At 34.5% G+C, this 23,541-nt stretch overlaps 1 protein-coding gene across 1 annotated transcript; it reads left to right on the top strand.

The window, feature by feature from the left end:
* Positions 1 to 13,714: 13,714 nt before the first annotated feature.
* On the top strand, positions 13,715 to 14,470 carry LOC132295592 (uncharacterized). The gene has a single exon (XM_059793901.1). The coding sequence runs from the start codon at positions 13,715 to 13,717 to the stop codon at positions 14,468 to 14,470; it is 756 nt and encodes a 251-aa protein (XP_059649884.1).
* The last annotated feature ends 9,071 nt before the right edge of the window (positions 14,471 to 23,541 follow it).

Below are 23,541 nucleotides of genomic sequence, written 5' to 3'. Positions count from 1 at the left end.
AAGTTTTGAGTCTAAAACTACAGGCAAGTTCTTCTCTTCCTCCTTCCATCTGGCTTGTGTTCTGTGCACCTAGATAATCTCTAGGGTTTAATTAATTATTGAAATCAGAACTTAAATGCTTACCATATAAAATATTGATGATCTCTGCGTGTTAAAATAAATTCTGTTAAATGTTTGCAAGTCTTGTTTCAGTTCTCTGTTTAAGCATGTTTTGTTGTTAGCAATTTTAGTTTCTGTAATTGTTTTTAACCTCTATAAATAAATCATGGGGATGATTATGGGGTGTTATAGGACTCTAAAGATCAGTAGTGAAGAGGAACAAAGGGGTTGGACTAGAACTGTTAATGCAAAATAGTTGCAGATTTGTTCCTAACGCGTGTTAGTTCGGTAGCCAATTTAACCTCTGTAATTGATTCTAATGGTTGTTATCAAACCTTTGGGATGCTCATGGGTGTTAATAAGATGCTTAAAATCTATTTTAGAAACCAATAGAGTGGTAGGAATTGATCAGAGAAGGAACAGATGGACTGAAACGAAGCAACGGGGACAGAGGCTCTCAAAGGATGTGAGAGCCGGCTCCATGGATGTGGGAGCCGGCTCCCACAACAAGTAGAGCCGGCTCTAGGCCGAAAGAGCCGGCTCCCAAAATTTGGAGCAGGCTCCTTTTGCAATATACGATTAATTTTTATTTTTTTTAGTTTTTAAGGCACTGTTTGGTATTTTGGACACTGTTTGAGCCTTGGGATGCTTCTAATGGATTGTGGGGACTTTTCAGAGGATTTCATTACTTGATTCTAAGTGTGATTAAACTAGTTGATGCATGGTTTAAGTTTCTAAGAGAAAGGATAAAACAGTATAAAAGCGTATGACTCAGTACACTGTTATCGGATGGGACGAAATAAATTGTTTAGGTTAATTTAGCAATTTGTTGGACTATAATGGGATTATAGAATTTGTTCTAAATGCATGATAGAGTCATTGATATATTGGATTGGGTCTATGCATGCTTTGGATGCTAGTTGTGTAAACTATTAAACTGTTTCCTGCAACTACATGGTTTAATTCTGGGATTTAAATTGCTGAAATCTTAAATACTTTTCTGCAATTATTTGGATGGTGGTTTTGGACTGTAAATTACTTGTTCATTATGTATACATTGTAATTTACCTTGATATGGATGATAGTATGCACCGGTATGGGACGGTGACATACTGGTGACGGTTTAGCTCTAAACACCTAAACCTAACCAAACGGATTTAAGGAATGGATTTATAAATGTTGAATCCTAATTTTGGTTAAGACATGTCAACTGCAACTAAGTTGAGTGGCTTCTTAGATTAATGGACGGAGGTTAAGTCACATCAACTGAATAAGTTGGGTGACTAACCAGTTGGTTTGTTGTATGTCAGTTTATTAAATATTTGAACTACATACCCTGGATTTGGATGGATGTTATATATATGTTTATGGTACCACGAGCTGAGCTTGAGTCTCAGACTCGTTGGTTAGGGTGCGTATATGCGGTGGATGCGTAGCTGGTTATAATAGGTTAAGGTGTACCCTGTTAGGTCTAGGTACTCATGCCCACCTTTGGGTGCGTATTCGCATGTTACCTTCTATTCAGGTTGAGACCCCTATTATAGACTAGTGAATGTCCCTTAGTGTGGATATATTTATACTTATGGACTAGATAGATATTGTGAGGTGTCTACGGTGTATCTGCGTATCGGGTCATTGTATGGATTGCAGTTAGATTAGAACTTGCTCGTGGGTCAGATCCACTCCTTTATTATTCTTTTCAGGTACAGGACGGTTCCAGCCTTAGAGTTTGATCGTGCTTATCAAGGACAGTCTCACATTCATCTGATTACGTAAGATTTTCTCGATGTTTCTAGCATTTTCTATTTTAAATTTTCAGTTTCAGTTGCACTTTTGGTTAGGGGTCCACCAGTGGATTCCCAAGTTGTAATCTTGAAGTTTTGGGAGGATTGGAGTTTTATTATTTCAGTTATGCATTGAGGGTTTTATAATTAATGTTTCTTTCAGTTTTATTCCATCTTTATTATTGCATTTTGTCATCTGTGTTCGCTTTAAAATACTTTAATTATTTTGATATTCCCTCGGGTTTGGGCCTGGGCCTGATCAACCGGTGTCTCGGATCCGAGGGGTATCACACTTTTCTTCTGATCTGGTTGATAATGGTTTCTGGGATTTGATTCTTCCTAAAGTGACTCTAGAGATGAACACTGAGCTGTTAAAAGATGGTACTTTGGATGAGCTGTGAACGGCTTTTGTTGGTATGGGTCCATACAAGGCCCTAGGGACAGATGGCTTTACCCTCTTGTTTTTTCAAACCAATTGGGAGCTATTAAAAGATGATCTGCTCACGAGGTTTAATTCTTTCCTGAAGGGTAGTCATTTACCTCAGAGCTTGAATTCCATTCACTTGGTGCTCATTCCCAAGGTTAACCATCCTACTTCTATGACTAATTTTAGACCCATCTCATTGTGCAATGTGACATATGAGATTTTCTCCAAAGCACTTGTTAATAAACTCAAGCCTCTTCTTCCATTGCTTAAATATGAGAACCAGAGTGCTTTCATCCCTCATAGGCTCATCCATGATAATGTTGTCCTTGCTCAAGAATTATTACATGTTCTTAAATCCAAGAAGCATGAAGATTCCAGATATCTGACTTTAAAGTTGGATATGTCTAAGGCCCTATAATAGGGTTAATTGGTCTTTTCTATGTCGGTTTATGAGTTGTTTGGGGTTTGATCAGCGATGGGTGAATCTTATGCTGGAATTTATTAGCATTGTTTCTTATTGAGTCATAATTAATGGTGAAAAAGGGGAATTTATTATCCCTTTTAGAGGCTTTCATCAAGGCGATCCTATTTCTTCAAATCTCTTCATTTTCTGCACCGAGGCTCTCTCTTTATTGTTCCATATTTTTTAGCAAAAAAAACATCTTCAAGGTCTCCGAATAGGTAGGGGTTGTCCCTCTATCTCTCACTTGTTTTTTGTCGATGATGCCCTCATCTTCTGTAAGGCTAGAGCTTAGGAGGTTGGTCAAGTCAAATTTTTTCTGGATAGATACAAGGTGTTAACGGGGCAAATGATTAATTTGGATAAATCATGTCTCTATTTTTCTCCTAATACATCTTCTCCATTGAAAGAACAATTTTGTTAGGATTTGGGCATACGTAATGTCGACTAGTGTAACAGGTATCTCGGTCTTCCATCTCTCCTTGGCAATTCCACAGTGGTTGTATTCAATTTTATCTCGGATCGAGTGTTATCCCGCACAAGGCTCTCAAAAGTAAGATGTTATCCAAAACTGGCAAAGAGGTTATGCTTAAGTTCGTTCTTTCAGCTTTTCCTACATTTTCCATGCAATGCTTTAAAATAACAAAATCCAATTTTAAGTCTTTAACGAACAAATTCTCTAATTTTTGGTGGAATAGCGACGAGCAATCCAATAAAATTCGTTGAATTAGTTGGGATCATTTATATGTTTCCAAAACTGAAGGGGGCATCAGGTTTAAAGATGTTGAAGCATTTAATTTGGCTCTCCTTACTTAGACTACTTGGAGGATAGAAACCGGCGATGAATCTTTGTTGTTCAGATCCCTTAAGATAAAATACTTCAAGCATTGTGATTTTGTGGATGCTCCTAAAAAAGCAATGCCTCATGGGCTTGGAAAAGTATTTGGTCTGCTAAAGCAGTTATCCAGAGGGGAATGAAGTAACGTATTGGCGACAGGATTTCTATCAACTGTTGGGATGATAATTGGGTGCCGAACCCCTTTAATTTTATGGTGACCTCAAAGAGGCTTCGAGCACATTTCTCTTCCATAGCTTCCCCTATTAACCATTCTTCACATTCCTGGGACTCATCCTTGGTTCGTCGGTTTTTTAATGCGCTAGATTGCAAGCTTATTTTTCAAATCCCTTTGAGTATTCAGGGAGGTCCTGATCGAAAGGTGTGGGGTCTGCCAAGTAATGGTTGTTTCTTTGTTAAGAGTGCTTATTGTGTTGCTCTTTCCCTCCTTAAGCCTCCTCCTTCTCCTCCTCTGTGATACCCCTCTGATCCGAGACACGGGTTGATCAGGCCCAGGCCCAAACCCGAGGGATATCAACCAATTAATATGTAATACGAACACAGATGAGAAAATGAATTTAATAAATAAAGTTTAAGCTGGAAGAAACTAAAAGTAAAATCCTTTATAATTAAATACTTAGAATCTGATAATCCAAAACTCCATCAGTTTAACAACTCGGGAATCCATCTCTAGTGGACCCCTAATAAAAATCCCAAACTAAATGAAAGTAAAAACTGAAGATAAAATCCAAATCTAATATCTGGAAAGAAGTCCTACGTCGTCGGTAGAATGGAAGATCGTCTCTGCTCAGCACGAACAAGCTCTAGACTGGAAATGTCCGATACCTGAAAAAATGATGAGTGGGTCAGGCCCACATGCAAGTTTTATACTACTACTACCCAAGCAGAGATCCGATACTCATGTACGTCCTAACCAATCCAACAATAGCTAATAGTCAGTAGATAAATATATATATAATCACACTACAGGACTCTTACTGGACTACAGGCCCGTTTTAACCTGACTAGTAGGCACCATGCGAAAACGCACCCAAAGGTGGGCATGACTACCTAGTCCTAGCAAGGTACACATCCAACCATCATAGCCAACTATGCATCCCAATGCATATACGCTCCTTAACCAACGACTCTGAGACTCAGGCTTATATTGTGGCACTATAAAAATATATTTAAATTCCATTCCAAACCAACGTGTCACTCAATTATTTATTGATCTGACATAAAAGACAGGTATGACTTAACTTTTGTAGTTAATACATCCCTTATTCCAGAGTAGGTAGGACTTAGCATTTTTAAGATAATCCCCCTAGTATGTCACCGTCCCATACCGGTGCATACCAAACATCCATCCAAAATTGATAATATATATATGACAGCATAACATATCAATATCAACATACCCAATCACAAGCATAACAAGAATGTTTAACTAGCAGGCTTGTTCAACACATCCAGTACCTGATTCTCCAACAAATTTTAAATGCAGAGAATAAATATAACCATCATGTAACTCACAATAAGCATAATAATAACATTAACAGAATTTACAAGCTTACTTGTAATTACTCCACAACATCCCACAAGTTGACATAAACAATTTTTTTGTAATCATCAACTAGTTCCTTATTAAGTATTAACTGAATTTATATTAGTTATTAAGTATTTTTTTGTAATCATCACCCAAAGTGGAGCCGCCTCCATCACCAAGTAGAGCCGGCTCTACTACAAAGTAAAGCCTGCTCCATCTTTTAATTGAGCCTGCTCTACTTGAAATAGAGCAGGCTCCTTCCCCTGTGCGTCGTTTTTCCAATTCCGGCAGTGTCCGGCTGTGTTGATCCTCCAAACAAAATTTCTTGCTGATGAAAACTAAGTCCTTGGGTGTTCAAAAGTTAATTAACTTCCTTGATTAATAATCACATTCGGTGGGAACAAGAATTAAACAAAATATTTTAAAAACGATTAACATGCACCTAAAAGAAAACATGTTGTTCAACTTCTTTTCCAACTCCGGCAACTTTGTTCCTCCAACCCAAGTTTCTTGTTGATTTAAAACTAAGTCCTAGGGTATTCCAGAGTAATTTAAATTCATCATTCATTAATTGAATTCAATTGGAACAAGAGTTACACAAAACAGAATAAAACATGCAAAATACTTAATCGGAAACACAACCTGTTTTGAACAAATTCCATGCAACCAAGCAGTTTAATTTAGTTTTTACCATCCTGAGATTGTGTTAGAGATGCAAAGAACACAGGCCAAAGAGATAGAGTTAGTATAAAACTTGCCTTACACCAACGTCGTTCAACAATCTCCGGCCAACTCTCTGTTTCTTCCCTTTGTTGCTTCCCAAATTTCTCCCAGACTCCTCTAAACTTCTCTCTATTTTCTTTATGTCGTGACTAGGGTTTTTGATCTCTAAACCCTAAGTAGTCGTCTAATACTATATTTATAGGCTTAAGTAAAAACCTAAACCCTAATTCTAATTGAAAAAGAATTATACAACCGACAATATAACAATTCTATACTACGTCGGCTACAACAATGACGCTAAAACAAAACCCTAATTAATCCTACTAACGTAAAAACTCATTTACTAATTAAATCATTTAATAATTAATTCTATTTAAAGAAAACAATTTCATCAAATAATTAAAACCCAATCAATAAACAATTAAAGAATTAAATAGAATAAATAATTTACAGCACTTAAACAAGTCACAAAATTTAAATAATTAATTAAATCCAATGAAACAATTAAACCAACAAACTCACAACTAAACACATAAAACACAATTTAAATAATTAAATAAATTCCAGAATTATCCTTATTATATTATGGGTATTTAATTCCAGAATTATCCTTGTTAAATTAGGGGTATTACATTCTTCCCCCCTAACAACATGAATTCCGTCCTCGGAATTCGCTCTTACCTTCTTCCAATATTTCAGGAAACTGCGAGCGAATGCCATCCTCCCATTCCCAAGTGGACTCAGCCTCATTGTGATGAACCCACTAAACACACACCAAAGGAATAACCTTATTACGAAGAATTTAATCCCGACGATCTACAATACGACACGGTGGTTCCAAATAAGTTGCATCCGGCTGCAACTCAATCTCCCTAACATCGATATGCTGATACCGACCCTCATCTCGCAGAAATTTCCGCAACATGGAAACATAAAACACGTTGTGGACGTGATCCAAAATATCCGGAAGTGCCAACCGATAAGCAACAGTTCCAATGCGATCCGTAATCATGAATGGACCGACAAATCGCGGTGACAACTTCCCTTTCTTCCCAAAGCGTCCTTTATAGGAGACACTTTGAGTATAACCTGAGGGGTATCACAGTCCCCAACTTGAAACTCCAATGCTCGAGTACGACGATCAGCATAGCTCTTCTGCCTACTTTCGGCAGTACCCATGCGATCTCGAATAAGAGCTATCTTCTCAGAAGTATCCTTGATGAACTCAGGACCCAAGAATCTGCTCTCACCAACCTCCATCCAACAAACAGGCGATCGACACGGTCGGCCGTATAACGCCTCAATTGGTGCCATCCCAGTAGTCTTCTGGAAACTATTGTTATAAGTAAACTCCACAAGTGGCAAATAATCCTCCGAGTGTCCCTTGAAATCAAGAACACACAATCGAAGCATATCCTCCATAACCTGCTTTACCCTCTCAGTCTGTCCGTCAGTCTGAGGATGATAAGCAATACTAAGATGTAACTCTGTACCCATAGCCTGCTGAAAACTCTTCCAGAATCCCGACACAAAGCTCGATTCCCTGTCTGATATAATAGACAATGGAATGCCATGCAACTTCAAAATCTCAGTAGTGTAAAATCTTGCCAACTGCTCCGAGGTGAAGTCAGTGCGAATAGGCAAGAAGTGAGCTGACTTGGTCAATCTGTCAATAATGACCCAGATGAAATTGTGATCTTTGAAGGAATTTGGTAATCCCTCCACGAAATCCATAGAAATGCTATCCCACTTCCACTTCGATATTGGTAATGGCTGTAGAGCTCCCGGTGGCCTCTGATGATCAATCTTGATCATCTGACAACTACTACATTAAGAAACAAAAAGAGCAACATCTCTCTCTTCATACCTGCCCACCAAAACTGTCGCTTCATATCTTGATACATCTTGTCACCTCCCGGATGCACAGAAAACTCTGAGTGGTGAGTCTCAGTCATTACATCCTTCCTTAACCCATCTGCCGAAGGTACTACCAACCGTCCCTTGTACCTCAAACCTCTATCAGCCCCAACATAGTAAAATGGGACCCCACTAGAAGTTATCTATGTAACTTTGTCAATGCTCTACTGATCCGTAAGTTGTGCCGTCAAAACCTTGTAAATGATAGAAGGTGTAACTACCATACAGGTCATGAAAGCATCTAACAACTTATCCACATTCTTCAAAGTATTCCACTCGGTGGTGAATAAAGCAGAAAAACTACCCACAGGTCAGTGACTGAATGCATCTACCACCCCATTCGTTTGCCCTGGATGATACTGGATAGAGAAGTGATAGTCTTTCACAAACTCCAACCACCTGCGCTGTCTCATATTCAGCTCCAGCTGAGTGAACAAATACTGCAGACTCTTGTGGTCACTAAACAATCTGATGGACTTACCCAACAGATAATGCCTCTAAATACGTAATGCAAAAACCACAGCTGCCAACTCCAAATCATGTGTTGGATAATTAAGCTCGTGAGGCTTAAGCTTCCGAGATCTATAAGAGATTGGTCGCTCCTCCTTCATCAAAATGCATCCAAGACCCTGCAACGAAGCATCCGTGTATACAAAATACTCAATCCCGTACTGTGGTGTAGACAGAACCGGTGCAAAAGTCAACTTCCTTTTGAGCTCATCAAAAGCTCGCTGACCGTGTTCATTCCACACAAACTGCATATCCTTTTTAGTCAGATGAGTGAGTGGTCCGGCTATTTTTGAGAACCCCTGGATGAACCTCCTATAATATCCCGCCAAACCGAGGAAACTCCGAATCTTGGTAGGTGAAGTAGGTTGTCCCCACTCAACCACAGCTGAAACCTTGGCTGGATCCACCGCTATTCCTTTTTCTGACATCACGTGACCTAAAAACTTCACTTCCCGCTGCCAAACTTCACATTTCTCGAACTTGGCATACAACTGGTGCTCACGAAGTGTCTGCAAGACTATGCAAAGATGTCGAGCATGATCGTCCTCCGACCGAGAATAGATCAAGATGTCATCAATAAAGACAATAACAAACTGATCCAAATAAGCCCGGAAGACTCTATTCATTAAGTCCATGAACACTGCAGGTGCATTAGTCATCCCAAACGGCATAATACGAAACTCATAAGAACCATATCTCGTGAGAAACGCTGTCTTAGGAACATCCTGCTCCCTAACCCTCAGCTGATGATACCCAGAACGCAGATCAATCTTGGAGAAGTATGTGGCTCCCCTTAACTGATCAAACAAGTCATCAATCCTGGGCAAAGGAAACTTGTTACGAATCGTAACCTTGTTCAACTCCCTGTAATCTATACACAACTGGAGGGAACCATCCTTCTTTTTCACAAATAAAACTGGTGCTCCCCAGGGTGAAGTACTCATACGAATGAAACCCTGGCTGAGTAGCTGCTGAATCTGATCCCTCAGCTCGCGCATCTCCACCGGTGCCATCCTATACGGTGCCCTAGCAATAGGCGTAGTGCCTCGAGCTAAGTCTATCACAAAGTCGTTCTCGCGACTAGGCGGCAATCCCTGGAATCTCCTGAAATACATCTAGGAAGTCCTATAGAACTTGTATGCCATCTAATGATACAGTAATCCCCTTATCCGTTTCCTACTCCATATGAACAAATAGGTACTAATAATTCCGCTAGAACGCGGCATAACGACAACGTAAAAATCCTGGCCAAGTGTGGTGAACACAATAGACCTTCCCCAAAACGAATAACTTGAGCATAGCAGTGGTAACCAATCCATCCCAAGTATCACGTCACAAGTATACATGTCCAGGACAACAGATTGGCTAGAAATCCGAGTCTACCAATATCTAGTGTTATAGGCACATCACTCTCTTTAAAAAAAAAATGGCAATATTGCCCAACAATATAGAAATATCCTGAGGTTTACTGCATACGTTTGTCACCAACTAATCCGTGAGAATCCCATGTTTCCGTAGTGCAAAACACATAAGGTAAAACGAAATGCTCCGCAATCGTCCCATATTTTTTTTTTTTTTAGATTATGGTTCTCTCCTGGGAATGCCTCCTTTTAAACCAAACCTACCATATCAACTTACACAAGTTCGTTTATAAACTCATTGGTAATCATTCTGTCTCAACATAACGTACCACAAGTAAATATCTGTTTGCCTGTTCAAAAACCAATCACTCCACTGTGATAGACATCTAATAGCCCAACATACACATTCTAATACAGCTTAATAAAACCATATGTGTATAAGTCACAAAAATGCTATCACAAAACCCAATAAAATAGGCAAAACCGTTAGTTCACTTTATTAAGAACTTTTTCCAAACCAAAACTGTCAAACCAATAACCGTAAGGTATTTTTAACATAATCCTAATGCACGTGATTATATCCGTACTACACCTTTACTAATACCTCATCTTCTACTAGTAATTAAAAGTACTCTTAAAAGAGTAGTCATCCTATGCAACGGTATCTCCTCCAACCTGATCTTCTTCGGGGTCTTCCTCTCTGCTTGGCTCAACTTCGAGCACCACCGAAGTTGTGTTAAGTCCACAGTATGGTGGCTAGTCCCGCACGCAAGAAACTATCCTTGACTTGTACTCCGATGCAACGCCTATTGACATCAACTCCCTGGTCTCTAATTCCGCCTTCTTGGTCGGCCTTCATAGGGGAATCGTTGGAGTAACCTTCCTCGGCCTTAGGCCCTTCTTTGCTTCCATCGTGGCCCTCATCCTCTTCCTAGTACCAAACATTCTGAAATTTCAGAATAAACTTGACATTAGTACCTTCTAAATGAACCGTAAAGGAATACAATGAATCCTAAACTCAAGCTCTAATCAAAAGAAAATGCTACGCGGAAGTCTTAATACAAAACGTCCTAGAGACACTTGAACCTGGAGTGCTCTGATACAAACTGTGATACCCCTCGGATCCGAGACACGGGTTGATCAGGCCCAGGCCCAAACCCGAGGGATATCAACCAATTAATATGTTATACGAACACAGATGACAAAATGAATTTAATAAATAAAGTTTAAGCTGGAATAAACTAAAAGTAAAATCCTTTATAATTAAATACTTAGAATCTGATAATTCAAAACTCCATCAGTTTAACAACTCGGGAATCCATCTCTAGTGGACCCCTAATAAAAATCCCAAACTGAATGAAAGTAAAAACTGAAGATAAAATCCAAATCTAATATCTGGAAAGAAGTCCTACGTTGTCGGTAGAATAGAAGATCGTCTCTGCTCAACACGAACAAGCTCTAGATTGGAAATGTCCGATACCTGAAAAAATGATGAGTGGGTCAGGCCCACATGCAAGTTCTATACTACTACTACCCAAGCAGAGACCCGATACGCATGTACATCCTAACCAATCCAACAATAACTAATAGTCCGTAGATAAATATATATATAATCACACTACAGGACTCTCACTGGACTACAGGCCCGTTTCAACCTGACTAGTAGGCACCATGTAAAAACGCACCCAAAGGTGGGCATGACTACCTAGTCCTAGCAGGGTACACATCCAACCATCATAGCCAACTATGCATCCCAATGCATATACGCTCCCTAACCAACGACTCTGACACTCAGGCTCATATCGTGGCACCATAAAAATATATTTAAATTCCATTCAAAACCAACGTGTCACTCAATTATTTATTGATCTGACACAAAAGAAAGGTAGGATTTAACTTTTGTAGTTAATCCATCCCTTATTCCAGAGTAGGTAGGACTTAGCATTTTTAAGATAATCCCCCTAGTATGTCACCGTCCCATACCGGTGTATACCAAACATCCATCCAGAATTGATAATATATGTATGACAGCATAACATATCAATATCAACATATCCAATCATAAGCATAACAAGAATGTTTAACTAGCAGGCTTGTTCAACACATCCAATACCTGATTCTCCAACAAATTTTAAATGCAGAGAATAAATATAACCATCCTGTAACACACAATAAGCATAATAATAACTTTAACAGAATTTACATGCTTACTTGTAATTACTCCACAACATCCCACAAGTTGACATAAACAATTTTTTTGTAATCATCAACTAGTTCCTTATTAAGTATTAACTGAATTTATATTAGTTAATAGGCTTAATCCCATACCCCTGTTGTATGATTTACTTATCAAACGCCTAATTCAATTGCTAAATTAAAATTAACCAACTTGAATCATCCGCACAAAGCAACCATGTAAACTTTCTTAAAAGTTTCATAATGTCCCTTCTATTAACCTTCTATGGTATAATATGTATTATCATGCCTTCTGAAGTTTTAGTAGGAATTTAAACATCACTAAGAACCTCTAATTAAACTCTCAGTTAGCCCTGGAAACCCATTAATCCAAGCACAGTAGCTAGCAATCTCGCAGAAAACCAAAAAAAATGAAAACCCTCGAAGGAGCCGGCTCTACCCAAAGTGGAGCTGCCTCCATCACCAAGTAGAGACGGCTCTACTATAAAGTAGAGCCTGCTCCATCTTTTAATTGAGCCTGCTCTACTTGAAATAGAGCAGGCTCCTTCCCCTGTGCGTCGTTTTTTCAATTCCGGCGGTGTCCGGCTGTGTTGATCCTCCAAACCAAATTTCTTGCTGATTAAAACTAAGTCCTTAGGTGTTCAAAAGTTAATTAACTTCCTTGATTAATAATCATATTCAGTGGGAACAAGAATTAAACAAAATAGTTTAAAAACGATTAACATGCACCTAAAAGAAAACATGCTGTTCAACTTCTTTTCCAACTTCGGCAACTTTGTTCCTCCAACCCAAGTTTCTTGTTGATTTAAAACTAATTCCTAAGGTATTCCAGAGTAATTTAAATTCATCATTCATTAATTGAATTCAATTGGAACAAGAGTTACACAAAACAGAATAAAACATGCAAAATACTTAATCGGAAACACAATCTGTTTTGAACAAATTTCATGCAACTAAGCAGTTTAATTTAGTTTTTACCCATCCTGAGATTGTGTTAGAGATGCAAAGAACACAGGCAAAAGAGATAGAGCTAGTATAAAACTTGCCTTACACCGACGTCGTTCAACAATCTCCGGCCAACTCTCTGTTTCTTCCCTTTATTGCTTCCCAAATTTCTCCCAAACTCCTCTAAACTTCTCTCTATTTTCTTTATGTCGTGACTAGGGTTTTTGATCTCTAAACCCTAAGTAGTCGTCTAATACTATATTTATAGGCTTAAGTAAAAACCTAAACCCTAATTCTAATTGAAAGAGAATTATACAACCGACAATATAACAATCCTATACTACGTCGGCTACAACAATGACGCTAAAACAAAACCCTAATTAATCCTACTAACGTAAAAACTTATTTACTTAATTAAATCATTTAATAATTAATTCTATTTAAAGAAAACAATTTCATCAAATAATTAAAACCCAATCAATAAACAATTAAAGAATTAAATAGAATAAATAATTTGCAACACTTAAACAAGTCACAAAATTCAAATAATTAATTAAATCCAATGAAACAATTAAACCAACAAACTCACAACTAAACACATAAAACACAATTTAAATAATTAAATAAATTTCAGAATTATCCTTGTTAAATTAAGGGTATTTAATTTCAGAATTATCCTTGTTAAATTAAGGGTATTACATCCTCCTTCAGATGGATGTAGTTTTGATGCGCTTAGAGGATTTTTATGGAAAACGGTGTGGTATCTCCGAGCTTACAAGAAAGTTCAGATTTTCATGTGGCAAGTGCATTCCGGTTAACAAACAATTTTTCAAACGAAGAGCTTCAGATAATGCTTGTTGTGCCTACTGTAGAATGTTTGACGAAACGGTGGACCACCTTCTTTGTACATGCCCATTCGCTCGCCAAGTTTAGAAATTAAGACTTCTTCGTGTCGATTTTCTGATGTCCAACCCACCTCTTGGCAAAAGAGGTGGTTTGAGTTGTGTGCTCGTTGGTCTTCCTCGACGGAACTTGTTGACTATAGTGGGCTGGCAGCGTTCATATGTTGGTTCGTTTGGAAAAGTGGGAATGCTCTTCTTTTTAACAAATCTGCTAGAGATCCCTTCCAGGTTGCTCAGACCACTTCTATAGACTTTTATGAATTTAAGGAGATTTTTCGTCAGAACAGTCTTTTTTCTATCCCTTCGCAACCTTCCTATCCTATTTCTGAGGTGTGGACTGCCCCACTGGAGGGTCTCCTCAAACTAAATATTAATGTTTCTTTCAATTCCCTCTCACTAACTTGTGGTGGTGGATTGGTTCTGAGAAACCATCTAGGCAGACCTATTAAAATTGTTTCAATTTTCTTTCATTCGGTTGGATATCCAGCTTTGGCCGAGGGTCTGGTTTTAAAGGCCTCACTGTGTCTGTTAAAGGACTGGGGTTATCATCATGCTATAGTGGAAGGGGATTGTCAAACTATGCAGCGCCTTCAACCTTCAGTGGAATCTCTCTTTGTTGTCATGGATGACATTTCTTCCCTCCTCTCAGATTATCCGAATTTGTCCCTCGCTTGGACTCCTATAATTTGTAATGTGGTAGCTCATTTAGTGAGTAAGAAGGCTCTTGAAGCCGGTTGTGGTGATTTGGAGTGGAACATATAACCCCCGTGGTTGTTAAATATTCTTCTCCCGGACTGTGTTTTTCATTTCTTTTAGTATAGTCTTCTGTTTGGTGAAAAAAAATAAAAAATAAATAAACAACCAACATGGGTGAGGTTCATTAATGATTTTGAATCTCACCTTCACCTCGTAACTAAGTGGTAGTTAAACATAGTTAGATAAATTACACAAATCTCCTTGTGATTTGTCATAATTACAGAGATTCACCTATGGTTTGAAAAATTTCTCAAACTTAACTAACTTATACGGACCTTCCTTATGTGACAATCAACACGAGTTAATAACGAATTTTGCTAATATCATATACTTAATAAATTAAAATTTTCATAATACCCTTCATTGCAGTCAAAGACATTAAATAAGAAAATTACAAAAATATTTTATCCCTACCAATATAAAATAGTTGATATCCTAAAAGAAGAAGTACTTCACTTGTGCAAAGCTATGTTGTTGCCTTTGTCTCTTGAGGCATGTTAAATGCAATATTTTTACAGCTGGTATTCATACACACATGTCTTCACTGAGACTTAAACTCTTGACCTCTCTTTGGAAAATAAGAGTTCGATACTGCTAAGTCATTGACCCATTGATTGTTAGATGTAATATTGTTTGACCTAAATAAAAATAATAAAAAAAAATTGAATTCGTTTTTGATAAGTTAACCGAATGGAGTATCAAACTTTACCTCCTGCACTTCGTCCATTATGACTCTTCCATCTTCATTGGCATCTGCCCTGAAAATCAACTTAATTATGTTAATAAGAAATTTAATATAATTTCATTATAACTGCTATTTATAGTTAAGCTATTGCTTTATCCAATTAACCCCCTTTCTTTTTCCAATAACCGGCAAGAATAAAAAGAAAATTGGTTTTTAATCCTAAAATCAATTAATTGCTAATATTTAATTGGAGGGCATTAAAATGCCAGAAACAAGCCAAAAAAAGAGCCAAAGAGATGTGTGTGTGTGTGTGTGTACTAACAAAATTCACATTCATGTGATAAATTAATTATTGAATAATAATAATAATAATAAGATTTTATAGTACTGATAATAATGTTCATGAATGTTGATTAAAAATCATATAAAATCGTTTAAAAAAAAAAAAAATCAAGTAGTTTTACAAACACAATTAAAAAAATTAGAAACACAATTAAAAAAATTAGGTACACAACAATGACTATGAAATAAAAAATACATAAAAAAATAAAAAATTTAAGAGTTGATGTTTGATGAAACTCTTTGTTTATAAGTAGAGTTTCTTAATTTTTTTTTATAAAAAAAAGTATAAAAAGATTTGTGTTTAATTAAAATGTTTTCATATCTTTTATAAATTTGTTGATTAAAATAATATAAAAATGTATTGACTATTTAAAATTTGTGATATAAGCATTCTATACCAACCAAAAAAAAAAACAATAACATTGCAATAAAAAATAAAAATTTTACAAAAGGAAAACTTTGAACGACTATTTTATCACACTCGACCTTTGAAGCAAACATTAAATATATATATATATATATATATATATATATATTTTGGGTCCTGTAAAAAAAAATTATTTTCTTTTTTAGTTATTAGAGTGCAAATGTAAAAAAAAAATAATTAGAGTGCAAATGTAAAAAAAAAATAGAGTGCACCTCCCTGATTAGTTATATATATATATATATATATATATATATATATATATATATATATAAGTTACAAATAATAGTAAATTAAAATAATCAATTACACATATTAAATAACTTAAATCAAAAATTACAATAGATAAAAAAAAATATATTTAGAAATATTCAAAAAATCTATACACTTTTATAAGTAAGAATATGTTGTATGCATTTATATATGGAAAGAGTAGGTATAGTAAGTTCATTATACCTGGGAATTAGAATAAAAAGGTACGAGAAATTGAGCAACAAAATTCAAGTAGAATAGTAAATTTCTGCAATGAAATAAACACTAAAATCAAACAAAAAAACTTGAATTTGAAAGCAAACAAATTTAGAATTATAATTACCTGATAAAGTAAAGGTTCAAAAGACGTTGAAATGAAAAGAGCAAAAACATTACAGAGAGGTTCGAAAGACGTTGAAAAAAAAGAAGTAAACACGTTATAGAGAGATTCTATTGGAGCATAAACTGAAGTACAATAATTTGTAACTCTATGATTTCAAAGCTGGCGAAGCTATAGAGGAATCATGTGCGCGTGCGTGTGAAGATGGTTACGGAGGTGTCCTGTGTGAAGATGGTTATAGTTTTTTTTATAAAGTAAAATAAAATCAAAACTAACAACATTAGCATTGATAGAGGGAAATACTATAGTACAGAGAGAAAGTTGTTTATTGTTTGATCGCTTGGTTCGCTTGAATTCCCCTTCTTTTTACAAAATTTGCATTGATTGAGGGAAAATTAAAGAGTCTGTATTTAAAGAGAAGAAGTTCACAACAGTTTTTTTAATTAGCGGAAGATGTAAAGCTCACAATTACATTAATATGAATATAAATTAGTGATTAATTTAAATAAATTGGTATACAATATTTAGAAATAAAAAATTTGCTTACACTTTTATAATAAAGATATAGATTATTTTTCATAATGATGGAATAGTTAGAAATTCCAAGAAGTATAATGTATAACGATTAATTAACACTACAACAAATTTGGTTTTTGGCGACAAAATTTTTAGCGACAAAATAAATTCGTCACTAAAAAGGGACATTTTGTGACAAAAAGTAACCTTGTCGCCTTATCCTAGCTTTAAGCGACAGAACCATATTTTGTCGCAAAAACTTGTCGCAATATCATACCCGGGAATTTTCTCATTCCCGCCATTTGACGGGAAAGGGTTAGCGACAAAATATATTTCAGTGACAAAAATATTTGTCGCTACTTATTAAATTTTAGCGACAAAGGCAATCTTGTCGCTATTGACTTGATTTTAGAGACAAACTTTCCTTTGTCGCCATTGGTTGTATTAGCGACAAATATTTTGTTGCGACAAATATTTTGTTGCTACAAACAAGCTTCTAATGACAAATAAGAACATTGTCGCAAAAAATTGGATTTTAGTGACAAAATATCATTGTCGCCATTAATTGATTTTTTTCGACAAATAATTGTCGCTATTTATCGTCATTTAGCGATAATGAAGTTTTGTGACAAAAGACTAAATTTTAGTGACAAAAATTATCTTTGTCACAATTGGTTGATTTTTAGTGACAAATTATTTGTTGCCAAAAGCTATCTTTTAGTGGAAAAAAATATTTTGTCCCAAAAGGATAGATTTTTGCGACAAAATTGTGTTTGTCACCATATACTTGATAGGGAAAGAATAAGCAAAATTTAAACCATCATAATGTATTTTCTAATATATAAAAATATATGTATATATATAAGTATGAAAATATCATGTTGCTCATACTTTTTTTTTTCATACGTTGATAACACACACACACTCGTAAAACACGCATGTGATACATGTGAACGGAAGTGTGTATATGATTGTAATGTACAAATTTTTGAAGGATCAAAAAATATAGAAAAGGATAATTCTGCATTATTATTTATTATATCAACATATATTATTTATTGAAATAAATAACATTATAAAATTTAAAATAAATTATTAAAAATAGATATCAAATAATTTTATATGTAGAATTCCTAGTGTAGAATATTATTGGTATGTTTTAATATAGAAATGATGTTATGTATTTATTGAAATAAATTATATATTTCATTATTAAATTATATTATATTTTATTAAATTTTAGTATTCAATTACTATATTATTAGTATCAGGATTTTTCCTCCAATTAGATTTGCTTTTATTGAATTAATTAAGTAATTTTTTTAATATTATATATTTCATTCTCTAATTAGATTTTATACTACTATATAATAATAATAATAATAACAATAATAATTAATAAATATTTATTTTTATTACTTCCTAATATATTATATTATTAAATAAATTTTTTAATATTAAATATTTTCTTCTTTAATTAAATTTTCAATTATTGATTTTCGATATTGCCTACTACTATATTATTATTATTATTATTATTATTATTTCATTCCCTGATTAGATTTCATTTTATTGAATTAAATAAATATGTTTTTTTACTTTCTATATTTTTATCCCAAATTACATTTTCTTTTATTTAATTTTAGTATTTTATTTTTTAATATTATATATTTCCTTCTCTAATTTTATTTTTTTTATTTAATTTCAACATTTCTTACTTGTATATTGTTAAATAAATTAATATATTGAAATTCTGAAACTCAATTATTCATATATTCTAATATAGAATTGTTGTTAGGGTAAATTACACCGACACCCCCTAAGGTTAAGTCATATTTCACCTATATGAAAATTTTGGTTTTAACTTTCACTTACACCCCAAATTGCTTTTAGAACTCTGACACATGTGAATTGACCTATTTACCCTCACTTTTTTCAATATAATTTAATACAAAATTTTTATAAACTTAAATGGCAGAAATACCCTTATGTAATACAAATATTCTAAATCAATATTACTCTTCTCTTTCATCTATCTAAAAAAATGGGAAACAACCGCAGCACATCACCATCGCCTCCTCTTCCATTGTCGTTCAAGTCACTATCGCCATCACAGGTTCCAAAACACACACTCCCTCTCCCCGTCAAAGTTCCAAAACACCTTCCTAACAATCACCACACTATACCACAGAACGATCCGACGACCATTGACGTAATTTTCAGTGGTGGTGGCAGCGGTGGCAGTGACAACAATCTGCAACAATGATGACGAGACACCACACCACACCACAAAAACGATCCGACAATCATCGATGCAATTTCCAGCGGCGGCGGCAGTAACAACAATCTGCAATAACGATGACGATATGTGGCAGCGGCAACGATTTGCCTCAATAACGACGATCTACAACACGGCGGCTGCGACGATGATCATTCCACGATCGACGATAGCAGCGTATGGTTTTTGATGCTCTGTTCCACATCTACGGTAATATTGGCTTCAGGATCAACGATCGTGATTCTTTAGAGATTCGAAATCGACGAGATATTTCTGGCGATCGAGAAGTATCAGAGATAGGGATGGTGGTGCTGCGGTCGCCGGTGGTGGAGCTGCAATCTACAAAATTCATGGTTAGCGACAGTAGCGGTGGCGGCAATTCGTTCCTTGCCGTCTGGTTGTCTTCATCCCTATCGCTATCGTCGCCGTTTTCCTCTATTTCCTAATCAGTTTATTGATTGATGTCTGAGCTCCGTTTCTAACGATTGCTTTAAGTAATGGGATGATGACGGAAGGAGATGGGCTCCCTGTCGATGATGGTTACGGCGTTGGTTGTTGGCGATAACGAGCTGTAGGCTTGGTTTGGGAACGTATAGTGAGATAGATTGGCTTTTAGTTGGGTTTTACAATTTTGGGTTTGGTTTTGGGTGGGAGTTGTGGTGATGGAGGTGTTGGGTGGGACAGTGGCGATGGAGGTGTTGGGTGGCGGCAGCGGCGATGGAGGTGTAGGGTGGGGCAGTGGCGACGATAGAGGTGTAGGATTGGGCAGTGGCGATGTTTAGTGGTGATGGAGCTTATGTTGGGTAGTTTTGTCAAAAAAAAAAAAAAATTCAAACAATCTTTTCCAAGTCAACAATGGGTCAAATGGATAGTATAGTCATTTAACACCTCAAAATACTAAAAATTGATATTTTTTAATATTTGGGGTATAAATGAAATACTAAACCACTCTTTCAAATATGAGTGAAAATTAAAACCAAAATATTCATATAGGTGTAATATGACCCAATCTCAGGGGATGTCTGTGTAATTTACCCTTGTTGTTATGTACTTATTGAAATAAGTAATATTGATCATATACCAATTCTTGAATAAATTTATAACTCCAAAATTTCACTTGTATTTAGTAAGGGTATATAAATATAATATTTAGTAATTTAGGAACTAAATGAAAAAAATATTTCAAAGTTAGGATTTATTGTTCATCAATAATATTTTTATGATTTATTTGTCTTCTATTAAATAGGAGGACTTGATTGTAAATTTTCCTTTTAGTTATTATTAATTTCATGATTTAATTCTTAGAGATATAATTCTATTAATGTATATGTCAAATAATTGAATGTAATACTTTCACCTATGTTCCTTTGAGTCATCAACTGTGGTAAAGGAGCAAATAATATAAGTTTTTAAAAAGATAGTAAATAGATTTAGTTGTTGTCACTAGGTCGATCTGGATGGGTAAGTAAATGGGTTTATATAGGTTGGGTGTTAGCCGCACCTAACAGTTTAACTTTTTGGTCGGATCGTGAAACACTCAACTTGTTCCAGTTTGTATCAAAGGCAAACCCAATCCTTGATATATAAGGAGCTAGTTCGGGCATGCCCTCGGGTAGGCAGGGTTGCCCAATTGCAACGAAAGCGTTCCAAGTTCGAGTGGGGGAGAATGTTACAATGAGGACTTGTCCTACATCATATCTAAATGGAGAAATAAATTATTTTTTATAAATTGGGTGTATAAATAAGTTTATATGGGTTGGGTCTAAGCCCTCCCAACATGAAACAAAACCTATAAATATTAATAAATAAAATATAACATATTAATTCCACGTATGTCCATTTGAGTCAAGTATATTGTTAAAAATATTAATAGACTTTAGGTAGAATTAGGGGTGCACAAAAGTCCGGTTAAATTGAAAATCCAAACCAGATCGGACAGTTTGGTTTTGTTTGCTAATGGTTTAGTTCGGTCACAGTTCTAAATTTATGAAACCGTAAAAATACAGTTTTGTCACGGTTTGAGGTCCTTTAGGACTGAACTAGACTGAACCGAATCATTATATTATATATATTTATTTATATGTTAAATTATACAGTATATATAATATAATATTATTCTTCAATCCAAATCACTTAGAAGTTTGTAACAACTATTAATCATATGATTCACTCTTAATTCTCTTATGTCTTATCAATTTATTAGATGATTTATTTATTTATTTATATATATATAGTTGTTGAATTTTAAATTGTGGCTAATTGTTTGTTGTTGATTAATTAGTAATTCTAAATGTATTAGGTTATTATAAATTATGAATGTATTCACTTCAGTTATAGAAGTGATAGAGAATAATGAATTGAAATTTCTAAATATATTAATAGTTTTAAATATGTTAGTTGTGGGATGTAAAGATGTAACTCAAAACCAACAGACATAACTTATTCAATGCGAACCATTGCAACCTATTATAGTGAGTGTGTCTGGTGATGAATAAACACATATAAATGGTTGTATCCAATGATGAAGAGACACATATAAATATAATTTCACTGAGCAATTTTAAATTTGGTCTAGGCCATTTGGTTTGAGTTGCACCAATTTTATCATTTTATAGTATAGATGCATTTTTTTTTGAGTTAGAAGAGGTTCTTCGTATTTATTAAATCAAATAAGTTTAAATAATATATATATATATATATTGTAATAAATTAAAAAATATACAAAATTCGAAGAACTATGGAATTTCTCAATTATGATTCTTAGTATTTATTAAATTAAATAAATACACTCGACCTAATAAAATGGATTGTGAGTAGGGGTGGCAAATGGGCGGGCTGGGCCGGGTTTGGGTTGAGTTGAAAATAGGCGGGTCAAACATGGGTCAAGACCCATATTCAACTCGTTCAGAACGAGTTAAAAATGGGAAGGTCAAAAATGTATAGGGTCAACCCATTATAACCCGTGAACCCATTAATTATTATTTTTTAACTATTTATTTTTTAAATTATTATTTTTTATTTTTCTAATTTTTAAAAAAATTTACATTATTTTATTTTTATTTTTTTTCGAAAGGTTTAAAATTTTATTTAATAACAAATAAAAAAATACAATTTCAAACTCTCCACTCGTTTGAGAGAGAGAGAAAGAAGTGAAGGAAAAATGAGAAATTTCAAGAGAGGAACTTAGAGAAAGGGGATTGATGAGAGACAAATTTAGAGGGAGAGGATCGTGAGTGAGAATTTTAGAGAGAGAAATGAGTTGAGTGCAATATATAATAGATGTGTGTTTTGTGTTTACTATGTGATAAATATGGGTTGAATAACTCATATTGACCCTCAAATTAAGTGGTTAAAAACTACTCAACTCATTTTTAACCCATTTTAAATATAATTCATCCAAAGCCATTAAAAAGCGAACGAATATGAGTGAATTGATGGGTTGTGATCCATTTTGTCACACCTAATTGTGAGAAAGAGGAGGTGTCTTTATAAAAAGTGGTAAAAACTTTTCACTAGGTCTTAACACAAGATTAAAAGAGAATAAAATATGATTGGTTTGCTATAAAATCTGATTTACTGAAATTTGGGAAGGTCATTGGGTGCAGTCTCTTTAAATTCCATAACAAAATAACTCTCCAAATTTCATATTTTGATTAAAAAATAGTGAAAATAATAAATCGACATCCTATTTTTTGGAATATAATTAATTTCTCACTAAGTGTGTAATCAATTTAATTGAAATTAGGAAGACCATTTGATGTAGTCTCTTTAAATTCTATAACAATAAACCTTTTCAAATTTCATATTTTGATTAAAAATATTAAAAATTTATAGAGAAAATAAAAAATTAACATCCCATTCATGAAATATAATTAAATACTCACCTAGTGTGTCATCAATTTAACTGTAGTCTCTTTGAATTTCATAATAAAAAGTTTTTTGACTTTTATAAGTACTAGGAAAAGACACGTGCTATGTACATGATTATATATCATATGATATATAATCACATTTAACTTAATATATGAAAATTATAGTTGAATTTATCGTATAATAAAGAAAAATAATTATTTCTACGTCTGAAAACAAAATATATATAATTGATAAAATAATTTAACTAAAAATTCTTACAAGTAATAAATGAATATCAAATAAAAAAAAAAAACTTGTTAATATATATTTAGCTCTATTTATAATACTATAATATAATTCGAATATGATTTCTTTAGCTTCAATCTCT

This window comes from Cornus florida, unplaced genomic scaffold, assembly GCF_030987335.1.
Source record: "Cornus florida cultivar Cherokee Brave unplaced genomic scaffold, ASM3098733v1 CherokeeBrave_3.0.0_Hap2_Chr02, whole genome shotgun sequence".
Lineage (NCBI taxonomy): Eukaryota > Viridiplantae > Streptophyta > Magnoliopsida > Cornales > Cornaceae > Cornus > Cornus florida.
This window is presented reverse-complemented; position numbering and strand designations above follow the sequence as displayed.